Source organism: Rhinoderma darwinii, chromosome 3, assembly GCF_050947455.1.
Source record: "Rhinoderma darwinii isolate aRhiDar2 chromosome 3, aRhiDar2.hap1, whole genome shotgun sequence".
Taxonomy (NCBI): domain Eukaryota; kingdom Metazoa; phylum Chordata; class Amphibia; order Anura; family Rhinodermatidae; genus Rhinoderma; species Rhinoderma darwinii.
The window spans coordinates 249,048,636-249,062,143 of record NC_134689.1 but is presented as its reverse complement, the minus strand read 5'-3'; the positions used below and the strand labels follow the sequence as shown (position 1 = coordinate 249,062,143).

Genomic DNA, 13,508 nt, shown 5'->3' with positions numbered 1-13,508 from the left:
ACTGTATTACACAGCCGCAGCCCCGCTCTATAACAGTGGAGATCAGAGAAGCCTCTCATCTTCGCCGTTATTCCTGTGAATGCTGCTATCAAAGCGGACTGCAGCATTCAGTGGAAAATGAGGGGGGATGCCCCTTGAATTGCGTGTCAGGGAATTCCTGTGACGCGATTGAGAGACATACCATATATGGGCAGAGAGGCCAGGGTCCATTGAAGGACCCCGGGGATGTCCTACCATATTTCCTGTTTTTAGGGCATACTTGGGTATGTCCTAACAACTGCCTGTGTACTATCAGTACACCGGCTAATGTACTGTAATATAGAGATATGCCAGTACAATAAAGTAAAAACAAAGTAATGTTAAATTTAAAAAAAATACACATACACATTTTTTACAATAAACAATAAAATAAGTCTCAATACATAAAATATACACATTCGGTACTGGTGCGGCCGTAATAACCTGCACAACAATTTTTTTGCATCACTTATGATGTGTACACTGTAAAAAAATAGAAAGCAGTGTTTATTTTATCACTTTTTGTGGGGCACGAGGTGTGATGAATTTAACCTCCATGTGCCTCACGTTAATAGTAATTAACCCTATCATGTACCTAACACATTAAACCATTATGACTGAGAAACATGATAGGGTTAATTACTATTAATGTGAGACACATTCAAAATTCATCATGACACCTCGCGCCTCACATCAGAAAATGGAAGAACTTTTTTTTTTTTTTTTTTAATTACTGTTGGCAAAGTATTGAATTGGTATAGAAATCACAATACTAAACGAAGTATCGGTATCGAAGTCCAAATTCTGGTATCGTGACATCCCTAGTTAGCACGTATATAGACGTTTGCAGCGTGCATCAGGGTTTGAGTGCAGAAGCTATGTCAGCTCTTTACAAGTGTCGAGACCTCTTTGACTTCGTTTCATAAAACAAACGTGTTTTTTTTGTTTTTTTAATGAAACAAGTTACAAGTGCAGCTCTCCAAGCAGTATGCACTTCTCTCTCTCCCTGTGTGTGTTGGTACCACCTTCTCCCTCCATCGCTTCTGCCCAGAGATAAGGAGCCAGTGTGCTCGTTATCTTGGCAGATAAGGTACTAAAAGTTTTGTTTTTAACTCTTTAGTCTTCCTCTCTCCTGGAGAGTGAAGAAGGCGATCGGTTAAAGGGAATGTGTTGCCAGAAAAACATGTTTTTTTTTAAAAAATTAAACATTTAGTGTGTGGGTGATTAAACATTGTTCAAATTTTTTTTATTTTTTTGCACGAGTCCAGGAAATATTATAAATTATTTCTAATTTATAATACTACCCATTTTTGGTCACTAGATGGAGCTGTTTCCAAAATTGCAGCATTGCAACATTGGGTTAAAAGCCCTCGCTCTAGTGAGCTCTCAGCATCCCCCCCCTCCTTTATCCTGGCTAGTGCCGGGATAAACGAGGGGTTTGAACGGTGTAACCTCCTACACTGTGTGTCGCCATTTTTTTAGCTAACCCACAGTGTAGTAGGTTTACATACAGTAGTAAACACACACAAACACGAACATACATTGAAATCTCTTACCTGCTCCTGCCGCCGCGGCTCCCTCCGGCCCGTCCGCTCCGTTTGCTGCCGCTGGTGCAAGTGCACAAGTCCGGAAGCCGCGACCGGAAGTAGTAATATTACTGTCCGGCCGCGACTTCCGGTCCACAGGAAAATGGCGCCGGACGGCGCCAATTTCGAATAGGACTGTGTGGGAGCGGCGCATGCGCAGTTCCCACACAGACGCCGTACACTGCAGTCAATGGGACGGGAGCCGTTCGCAGTCCCTATGGGACTGTGGCTGCCGTATTCCATGTCTGTATGTGTCGTTAATCGACACACACAGAAATGGAACAAAAAATGGCAGCCCCCATAGGGAAGAAAAAGTGTAAAAATAAGAAAAAGTAAAACACAAACACACAAATGAATATAAACGTTTTTAATAAAGCACTAACATCTTTAACATATAAAAAAATAATTTGTGATGACACTGTTCCTTTAAGGTATGTTCACACGCTTGCTAAAAAAACGTCTGAAAATACGGAGCTGTTGATCAGCTCCTGATTTTGAGAAGTTTTTTTTATTGAAACCAGATGGGTTACACCCTAAACTTCTTAAAGAGCTTAGTTCAGTTATTGCTGTCCCGCTCTTCATAATGTTTAGAGATTCTCTAGTGACTGGTATAGTACTAAGGGACTGGCACAGGTCAAATGTGGTGCCTATTTTCAAAAAGGGTTCTAGGTCTTTCCTGGGTAATTCTAGACCAGTACATCCATTGTGAAGATGTTTGAGGGACTATATACAGAATTATGTGGCAAAAAATAGTAAAACCGTGCTGGCTGTCACTTTTACTACGAAGGACAGAAGTTGTCAAACCAACCTGATTTTGTTTTTACGAAGAGGTGAGCAGAAGCCTAGACAGAGGGGCCGCTGTGGACATAGTGTTTTTGGACTTTGCAAAGGCATTTGACACTGTCCCCCATAGACGTCTAATGGGTAAATTAAGGACTATAGGTTTAGAAAATATAGTTTGTAATTGGATTGAGAATTGGCTCAAGGACTGTATCCAGAGAGTTGTGGTCAATGATTCCTACTCTGAATGGTCACCGGTCATAAGTGGTGTACTCCAGGGTTCAGTGCTGGGACCACTATTATTCAACTTATTTATTAATGATATAGAGGATGGGATTAATAGCACTATTTCTATTTTTGCAGATGACACCAAGCTATGCAATATAGTTCAGACTATGGAAGATGTTTGTGAATTGCAGGCAGATTTAAACAAACTAAGTGTTTGGGCGTCCACTTGGCAAATGAAGTTTAATGTAGATAAATGTAAAGTTATGCACCTGGGTACGAACAACCTGCATGGATCATGTGTCCTAGGGGGAGCCACACTGGGGGAGTCACTTGATGAGAAGGATCTGGGTGTACTTGTAAATCATAAACTAAATAACAACATGGAGTGTCAATCAGCTGCTTCAAAGGCCAGCAAAATATTGTGGTGTATCAAAAGAGGCATGGACTTACGGGACAGGGATTTAATATTACCACTTTACAAAGCATTAGTGAGGCCTCATCTAGAATATGCAGTTCAGTTCTGGGCTCCAGTTCATAGAAAAGATACCCTGGAGTTAGAAAAAATACAAAGAAGAGCAACGAAGCTAATAAGGGGCATGGAGAATCTAAGTTTCCAAACGATTAGGCAGCACAACACCGGTTCCAATTCAGTGAAAAAAAGGTTTATTCACCCATACGTCAGTGCAACGTTTCAGCCCACATGGGGGCATAACACACAATGTGAATAGCAGGTTTAAATACAGCATGGCATGTGATTACATGATTGTGATAGTTAAGTAAAATATTAATATTAAGATGGAATTAATCCAATATTCCAAAGATTAAAAGATAACCACAAAACAATGGTTAAATAAAGTGTCAAGTGCAGTTGAAAAAATTGTTAAAAACATATACTGTGCCAGTGATAACACATTTAATATACATGATTAGTTTATTACATTATAACAATATACATGTGTTTCATATTAAGAACCTAGCACTCAGAGTTCCCAGCTGGACACAGTGTCTCATATTACCATGCCATCTATGTTGCAATGACAACATGTTGCAATGACTCATGTCGTAATCAAGTTAACCATGACTCAAGTGCAGTGAATAAATTAGACATCCATCATTTCTGTGATGCAGTTATCGCCATGTTAGTGCATGGCATGCCAGCCTCAATCTCCCAGTATATTTCTTTTATTATTAACATTGTGCATATCTGGATCAATTGATTCAAAGACCTAAAGAGCAGAATGGTCTTGGTTTTATTTACTTTTAACAAGTTAGAATGTTTGGGAGGAAAAAATTCCTATTACCACTAAAGTCTCCCTCGGCCATTGAGCGACGCAGGCAAAAAAACGAGAAGTGCGCTTTCTCTGCCTCTCATTGATGTCAATGGGAGGTCAGAGACGTAAACGCCCGAAGATGGGGCATGTCACTTTTCCCCGCAAGACTATTTTTCCGCTCGCTGGGAAAAAAAACGCCTCCGCCTCCCATTTAAATAAATGGGAGACCCTTTTTCGGCCGTTTTTTTGCACGTTTTCCGACGCGGTTTCCGCGTCGGTGTAAAAAAAAACTCTGTGTGAACATACCCTAAGAAACTACCCACTGTACTAACTGCTCAGTGACTTGACCGTTACACAATGTGAACATCTGCTTTAAGTGCGTATCTTACCTTATACCTGGTGTTTACATGTTCCCAGTTGATGGAGAACCAAAAAAACACCTAATCTGAGGTTAAATGCTGCATCATAGTGCACCCCTATTTATAACTTCAAAAATTCACATACCAGTGTTCTAATCTAGAGGTGTAGTCTAAAGAGCACATCTGGACAACTTTCTCCCACAAGTCTTGCGTTCAATACAGAGGCAGAATCATATATACCTTTATATTGGAAATCGATCAGAACATATTGTTGAAGAAAAAAAATTCTGAGGCAAAATCGGGATTGAATGTTTATTCGTGCCTGGGAGAATCACATTTTGCCCTAGGTTTAGCGTGTACGTATGGAGAGCTTCCAACATACACGCTAAATGTGTCCATGGGGCTCCATTAGTCCAATAATGCACGGTATAAGTTTTCGTTTTTTTAAATTTTTTTATATATTTTTTTTTAACGTGTGGGTCTATGGGTGACGTATGCCCTCTGTATGGCATACTTTACAGGTATACATTTAACCCATACGTTATGGTCTTTTTCAATAGCTTTTCATGACGTATACGTTACTGATGCCATAAAACTCTGGTGACGGATGCCACTGTTAAGGCGTCTATCACAGCCTAGGTTTAACTTATACGTCAGGAGCTTTATGTAGGACCAAAACATGATGTGCACAAGTCCTTACAGTGGCACCCCTCTTAATTCCAGGCGTTGTTTGTTTTAATAGTATAGAGAACGTTTAAGGTACGACCTGCAGTGAATGTGCATCATCCTGATCACTTCTTCTCTTTGCAGACCTCTCTCTAGATATTCCCAGTCAATTCCGTAACAAACGTAAGAACCAAGAAAATGGACCAACCTGCACTCTCAAAGGTATAGATTGATAATGGCTTGGCAACGACATTTGACGCTTCTCAGTATTTCAGCTTTCCAGGTTTTTTGGGGTTTTTTTGGGTTCTTTTTTCTTTCACTTTATTGAGCATCAATATGTTTGACATTGGGCATGTAATTATGTTTTATTTTTTAAAGCTTGTTCAGTTCTGTAATCCATACAGCTGGTTAGAACAATCATAGGACTTGATCAATTACACAAACAAGAGGTCATTGTTAGACAACACCCTACACAGTCAAAGTGCCCATTTAGTGCTGACTGTCCCAGACTGTGTAGGGACACACCCTATTGACAAGGGGAATGGTAACACAGTTTTTAATTTATCCATACATTTCCAAGACGGGTAAACCCCACAATGCAAATTGTTGAGGGAATGTATCATCAATTTAGTTTCCTACTTTCTGCATTTTCTGTATAGACGGTGTACCAGGGTGTGTGCACTTTATGGCACCTTCAATGAATAAAGGACCTAAATGTTGATGTCTTACCCCCTAGGATAGGCTATCAATGTTTTACCGGAGGGGGTTGGACCTCCGGTATCCTGGCCAGTCGGTGCAATGAAGGGGCAATGGTGCCAAAGTCATATCCTTAGGATAGGCCGTCAATGATAACATTCCGAAGAAATACTTTATCCCATCAGAAAAGTGTCTATAAACTTAAACGGCCACGCCAAAGAGATGGCGAATAGCCCCACCACACACAGAGACCAAGGAAGCTGCATACTGAACCTTATGACCACTTTCAGACCTCTGTAGTTGGGCGCATTAGAGCGTCCATATTATTACAGTAGTCCCACCATGGTTCTACTCAACCCGACTTAGATAATGGTCACATTGGTAGGATTGCCTGCATGAAATGCTCATTTCTGCTTCTGCCCCAGGTTCTCTATTGAGTTTGTCAGGATTTTGACTGCGTCAATCCAAAACTTAAAGTAGACTTCCTTTTGTGTTTTGTATCACTGTCTTGCTGCATCATCACTAAAAGGGAAAATCCAGTTAACGTGTCTAAGCCTCTATAGAGTGTTTGCTTTAACAGGCTTTTCCAACCTCTAAAAATAACATTTAGATTTCTGTATAATAGTGTATTTGTTTTACGCCAGCTAAAATATGACCGATGTAGTTAAAGTAGTTCCATATTTTCTGATCTGTCCATACAACAATGTGAAAGACTGATATGAACTAATAGGAAGAGCATAGTTGTACTTATTACTGCTAAAGGTGGCACAAACAGATTTAGTTTAATTTCTTAGTTACTTTATTACATCAAATGTTAATGGAAATAGAGTAATTTTGCCAATCTACATTGTACAAATCATAGCAGTATAACATTGTAACTGCACGAAGACTTGGTTCAGTCAAATGAGCCATAAAATTGTGGCTTTTCTTTTCTCCCAGCAACCTCCGGCACGGATACCCTTGTCATTAATGCAGTCTCTTGGTAACGGCGCCAGGCTAGCAAGTAAAAATGCAATGTGTAAAATGTAAAACTGGTCTGCACAAATAAAGAGAGAATTTCATTTTACACATTGCAGTTGTACTTGCTATCCTGGCGCTGTTACCAAGAGACTGCGTAAACTTTTTCTTTGTTGCCTCTTGCTTGCAATTTTATCCCCACGACAAGGATTTATCCTCCCAGAGGTCGCAGTAGGTGGCTGCCGGCATATACCGTTACTGCAGGGACTCACGACTGCAGGATTCTCTGGTGGTGTGCCCACTACCAGACAAAGGCTTTCTGCTCAGTATTTTGGTAGAAGACTAAATCCAAACCATACATAAGACGAGGAGGAGGAGCGCCACTGTCCCCCACCACCCCCCCCCCCCCTCCCCATTTTGTCCACTTTTCGCATCTATCGTGTCATTAATGGCACTGCTGAATTTGTCTGTATTTCCAGCTTTTTTACACCTCACTTCTTTTAGCGCTACTTATTTTAATACGATTATATATCTTGTTAAAAAATCTATAATTTCAATGAACAGCCAAATGGCTTGTCAACTTTAAATCAAAGAAATCTGCCATACTTCAAACGTACTTGCCTTCAACTTTTCATCCATACCTAGTGTTGCCTTTAGGTTTCCGGTTTGCTATTAAAGCGACCTAAGAACATATGAAAAATGATTTATTTATTTTTTTAGCTTGCTTTATTAAACACAAAGCTGACATTTAATAAAACGTTTGTGTACAATGCAGAACACTCTATCAAATGGTGAAAACATGTATATACTTTACATTGAGGCCTACAGAAGTAATATCAGACATAACAGGTGGTACATCTGTCTAAAAATTATGAGCATTCAGTAAGGCCAAAGTTGAAGAGGACAGGCATACTGTTTAAGTTACTCAAAAAGAAATGAGTAGGGCACTAAGTGGAAAATACAGACCCAAAAGTTCAGACCTAAGTGGTGAGAGTATTTGTTGGGAATAAGGTAAGGATCCCATACTTTAATAAATTTCAGAGGGCAACCTCTATTCTTAAACAATCTATTTTCATACGGGTTAGGCCTCATGCACACGACCGTATTTTTTTTTCCCACCCATAAATACGGGTACGGTGTCACACGTATTCGACCCGGTTTGCACCAGTATTTATGGACCCGTGCCCGTAAATATGGGTCCGGTGTCACCCGTATTCCACCCGTATTCCACCCGTATTTACGGGCAAGTTTTTGGCTGCAAAATAGCACTGCACTAATCGGCAGCCCTTCTCTCTATCCGTGCAGGATAGAGAGAAGGGACAGCCGTTTCTGTAATAAAATTTAAAGAAATTCATACTTACCCGGCCGTTGCCTTGGTGACGCGTCCCTCCCTTCACATCCAGCCCGACCTCCCTGGATGACGCGGCAGTCCATGTGACCGCTGCAGCCTGTGATTGACCTGTGATTGGCTGCAGCGGTCACATGGGCTGAAACGTCATCCAGGGATGACGGGCCGGATGTCGAGAGGGACGCGTCACCAAGGCAACGGCCGGGAGACCGGACTGGAGGAAGCAGGAAGTTCTCGGTAAGTATGAACGTCTTTAATTTATTTTTTTACAGGTTGCTCTATATTCTGATCGGAATTCACTGTCCAGGGTGCTGAAAGAGTTACTGACGATCAGTTAACTTTCAGTACCCTGGACAGTGACTATTTACGGACGTCGCCTAGCAACGCTGCCGTAATGACGGGTGCACACATGTAGCCACCCATCATTACGGGAGTTCCATAGACTTCTATGGGCTGTCCGTGCCGTTATTACGGCCTGAAATAGGACATGTTCTATCTTTTTCAACGGCACGGGCACCTTCCCGTAAGAAAACGGGAAGGTACCCGTGGCCAATAGAGGTCTATGAGCCCGTTATTACGGGTCGTAATTACGACCCATAATAACGGAAGTTTTTACGGTCGTGTGCATGAGGCCATAATGTAATTTACTAGAGATCACAATTTTGACAAGAGTGGGCAGTCCCCCATCCATTTTAGTGTGGAAATTTTGGTTGTGATGTTGGGCTACTGTGGCTACGGAGGCCGCTCTGGTGAGCACAACATGAAGGGACTGTAGGTGGTTGAAAAACTCCTACCAGAACTAAACTTTCAGGTGGCAATTTCCTTTTTGTGGCTTTTACATCATGCTGATTTTTGGCTTGCAGGTATTTTACATCATCTTATCTCTCTCATTTAAGACTGCCTTCGCAGCTTCACAGACCTTGAAGAATTGGATGAGAGCGAGCTCTACATGTGCCTGAAATGTAAAAAGAAACAGAAATCCACCAAAAAATTTTGGATCCAGAAACTACCAAAGGTTAGCATGTGGAAAATGGTATGATTTTTAGACCCATTAAGAATGGGTATGTTCTGCTGGGGTAAACAAACATCATCCACAATGTAGGTAGCCACCCAAAACTGCAGTAAAAGGTGGTCTTCTGAAGGGATGGTACACTCAAACCTTAAGGCCATTATAAATCTGGTCTAGGTCAGGGATAGTTTCAATGTATTTTTATTTTTGCTAATGTCCTATGTACCCACACCAATTTAGATTTGGCATATCTGAATGCAAAATATAATTTATTGTTATAGCTGTTATTGCTGCTATGTGGTTTGGAATAAGGGTGAGGAAAATATAACGCAAACTGTTTCAGTGATATATTTTGTTTTTGAAAATTATACTGGTGTCTTTAGTGCTCATAGTGGGAAAAAAGTAAATGTAGTACTGGTGTAAACCGGGACCTCCACTGTTGCCTAGAATGCAGGACCAAAGGCCCCTTATGATTTTTGAGTCTGATCCACTACCACGCTAGTGCTGTGCCGGAATTGCACCACAGCTCAAATCACTTATGCATGCTTTTGCTCTCAGCAGTTCACATAGTAGACAGCTGATATTCCGTGCAGCAGCTGGTGCGTGAGACCAAAGACCTTTATTGTGAAAACTGATGGACTGAAATTATACTGCAGAAATAACCTACTAATGCCATGATTACACACCAGTGATTCTGTTTTTTTTACCCAAAACAAGATCCAATGCAACAGGGATTAGAAGAGAGGTATAAATAACAATGTCCCTATGTTTCTGTTTGCTCAAAAACCGCAAAAAAATAAAATGTAAACAGCTGCGTCACAAACGGGCACTTAAGGATGGTTGTCCGCTTTAGACAATCCCCTTTTGTTGCAGGGATCCCTGAAAAAAATAAGCTAGTTACAGGGTGTCCCACTGATGGGACTTTAAGAGATTAGCTGTAATCTACAAGGGAACCTGTTGAACCAGTGTTCAATTCTCCAGCAGTGCCTCCATGGGGGACATTAAGCATAAAAGTATTATTACACAGCCCGGCCTGTGCCGTGTAAACGAGCGCCGATCAATGAGACAGCTCGTTGATCGGCGCTCGCTTGCTTCTGGAACACGGAACTATGTATGGGGACGAGCGGTCATTACTCCGAACACTCGTCCCCATACATTATCCTGTCGGCAGCGCATCTCCCTGTTTACACAGGGAGATGTGCTGCCAACAACGACAATATTTTCAGTATTTAAAACTATATGATCAGCTGATGAGTGAGCAATTGTTTGCTCGTTCATCGGCTGATTATTCCCCTGTTTACATAGGGCAATTGTCGGGAACGAGCATTCTGTGAACGCTCGTTTGCCCGATAATTGGCCAGTGTAAAGGGGCCTTTACATTATCCCCATTGAAACCAATGAACCGTTCATGTAATTCACAGATGTGCCAGATCCTCCAGAGAGATTCTTTTTGTAGCCATTCTCTACTTTGGCTAATTGATGATGGTCTAAAACTACACAAACCCCTCAATTGACTCCGAAAGCTCTAATAGGGTATTTGAAAATGGGTTTTCTAAACCAGGCAATCATTTTTACAGATATTTTGTTTGTTACCACACGTCTCATGTGGCCTCATGTGTCTGCAGGTGCTTTGCTTACATTTGAAAAGATTCCACTGGACCGCTTACCTTAGGAACAAGGTGGACACATACGTAGAGTTTCCACTGCGAGGATTGGACATGAAGTGCTTTTTACTGGAGGTAATGCATGTCACATGCTGGCTCTTTCCTATATACATTTATATAAAAAAAAAAAAAAAAACTGTGATAATGCGGCTAACAAGCAGAGTTTCATGTCTTCTGCAACTTAAAGTATGTTTTGTGTCGTTCTCTCAGCCAGAAAATATGGGTCCCGAAAGCTGTCTTTATGATCTAGCAGCTGTTGTAGTTCATCATGGTTCAGGGTGAGTACAATGATTGTAAGGAGCGTGTCTATCCTTGTGCCTTTAGTGCTAGATGCCCAGCACTTGTTAATTCTGTTTTATAGCTGAGGAATGAGATTATCTGACAGCTGAGACATGTTATTCCTTCAAGTGTCTCTTAGGCTGGGTTCACACTGTACGTTTTTGTTGCATTTTGAAACTCCTCTAAAAAAATATCCATACGTTTTTACAAAGTATTGCAGCTGTAATCTGGTTTTCAATTTAATAGGCTTACGTCTGAAAACCCTTTGTAAAAACGTACGTGTATTATTATTTTTTGGCTTTTTTTTGTTTGTTTTTTTGGGCAATTTCAAAACTCAACAAATGCACACCATGTGAACCCAGCCTTATTGGGTGTCAAGTTTTTTTTTTTTTTGTATTTTTTTAAATTAATGGAATCATCCAATTAAAAATCCAATCAAAGTCTTCTGGTTTCTCTTTCTCTCCCTGGCACCCAGGTCCAGAAGTGTGATAAATAAGCCTTAAATTCTAATTTTCACTACCACACAATCTTTGATGAATGACCGCTGTGTTATACAATTGAACACTTCTTTTTTTTTTTTTTTTTTTTTTTTTTTTTTTTTTTTTATTACATATATTTTATTTAAATCTGGAATTACCTTGTTTTTTATTTGTGTTTATTTTTTCTTGGACAGTGTTGGCTCTGGTCACTACACAGCCTATGCAACCCATGAAGGACGCTGGTTCCATTTCAATGACAGTACAGTAACCCTTACAGAAGAAGAGACTGTGATGAAAGCAAAAGCCTATATTTTGTTCTATGTGGAGCGTCCGGTCCCCGCCACTCCAGAGAAACTATGAATACCTCTTTTCATTCCCTCAAACTTCACACATGCCCATCCCTCCACTAATACTTGATTGGAAAAAAAAAAAGTTTTGTTTTTAACTCATGCACTTTCACAGCTCCTTGTCCGGCTGTCATTGATGGAATAAGCTGTACTGACAGAACTTGATTGCCCCCTATGCTGCCAAAGAGGCCTGCAGTTCCATCGTTACAATGTAGACGTCCTCCAAAACAATGATTACGGTGCAATCGCTATATGCACAGACCTCTCAATTAGGTAACAAAAATATCAAGTGTTCAATGTAATCACAAGTTTACAGATGTTTGAGTTGTAGTAAAGTTCCAAATCTTGGCTTTCTTCCTTGCTGGTCTTTGGTGAGGCCGCAGAAGTTTCCATTTTGGGGAAAATTTTTACATAGATCCTTAAACTTTTAAAAATTACTTTTAATAAATCGCTGTTAAACCTACAATCAATTTTTAATATATTCTTCGCTGGAGAGCTTTGGTTGTCTCCTGCGGATTCCTGCAAAATCGGTTGTTGTAGAGCAGTTTGGCTTTGTAGTCTGGATTCTACCCCTAAATGCATCCTAACAGCTGTTAGGGCGTGGTCCAGACTACAAAGCGGGACTGCTCCACAGCAACCAATTTAATCTGTAGATGATGAAGACAAGACAAAGCTCCGAAAGTATATTAGACGTGTAAGTATTGTAATAAGGCTAAGCCGGGATTATATGTAGGTGTCCTCACCAACCCAAGGTGATAAAGTGTTTCCCGTGTTCCCTCAATGGTTGGCAATTTTTCAGCCACAGGTCTTTGACTTGCTAGTTGTTTATCTAGAACAATGTGAAGTGGGATAACAGTCTTGTCCTGCAGATTAGGTTGGTCTATCTATTTATCAGGGGCTCTAACAAATTATTCCAGAGGTGCCTTTCCTTTGAGGTGCCTGAACCATAGAGCTGATCCCTAATGCAAGAGTTCTGCGTTCTTCTGTTATCTTGCCCTGTAGATGTCTTTATACACATTCATTTGAATGATTTATACTTTAAAATGGCGTCCATTTCATTATATTTCAAAACTACCATCACATTCCCTTTTATTGAGCTTTTCAATTCTAGATGGTATATTGTTTAATTGAAGAATCATGCTGTTTTATTCAGCAGTCAATATAAAACTTCAAACCGTAATATTTTATGTCTGGTCTTATTACATTTTACTTCTGTATGGTATTTTTATGTTGTATGACGGGGTAAAACTGGCTATTTACATAAGATTCATTTCGACCCAATTCGCTGATTTCAGCAGGGTCAGCTGACCATCAAAGGGGCTGTTTTACGTCACATTTTTGGGATAAGCTCCCGACGCATACATTAAATTATGCCATTTGTCACTCATAGGCTCTAATGGTATCAGTTTGCCGGATACGTCATTAAAAGGGGTCGTAAAAGTTTTTATGATGTCTCCGTTAAACATATGCTATTAAATAGTCTATGGGTGACAGATGCCACTGTTAAGCATCCATTTAACGCATCCGTCCTATCACTTAAGATCGTTTAAGGGATGCCATACAGTGGCATCAGTCACTCATAGCCTACCATGTTTAAAAAAAAATATATATATATATATATATATATATATATATATATATATTTTTTTTTATTTTTTTTTTCTGGACCCCGCGGGATGGAATAGCATAGTCTATTTCATACCTTTTTTTTTTTTTTTTTTTTTTTTTTTTTTTTTTTTTTTGCAGCATATGGGCATACATCGGCCAGACGGAAGCCAAATTCGTTTGGCATGTACGCTGGTAGCTTTCCTTGCCCCTAAT

The 13,508-nt window shown here is 40.3% G+C and overlaps 1 protein-coding gene across 2 annotated transcripts in view; it reads left to right on the top strand.

Moving 5' to 3' along the window:
* Nucleotides 1–12,867, top strand: part of USP3 (ubiquitin specific peptidase 3) — a 50,937-nt gene extending 38,070 nt beyond the window's left edge. For both annotated transcript variants that reach the window (XM_075857660.1, XM_075857661.1), the window contains exons 11-15: nt 5,053–5,130; nt 8,806–8,924; nt 10,544–10,657; nt 10,793–10,860; nt 11,535–12,867. In XM_075857660.1, coding sequence (XP_075713775.1) covers nt 5,053–5,130; nt 8,806–8,924; nt 10,544–10,657; nt 10,793–10,860; nt 11,535–11,700 — 545 coding nt within the window. In that variant the 3' untranslated portion in view covers nt 11,701–12,867. The remainder of the gene's footprint in view (nt 1–5,052; nt 5,131–8,805; nt 8,925–10,543; nt 10,658–10,792; nt 10,861–11,534) is intronic.
* Nucleotides 12,868–13,508: the final 641 nt, after the last annotated feature.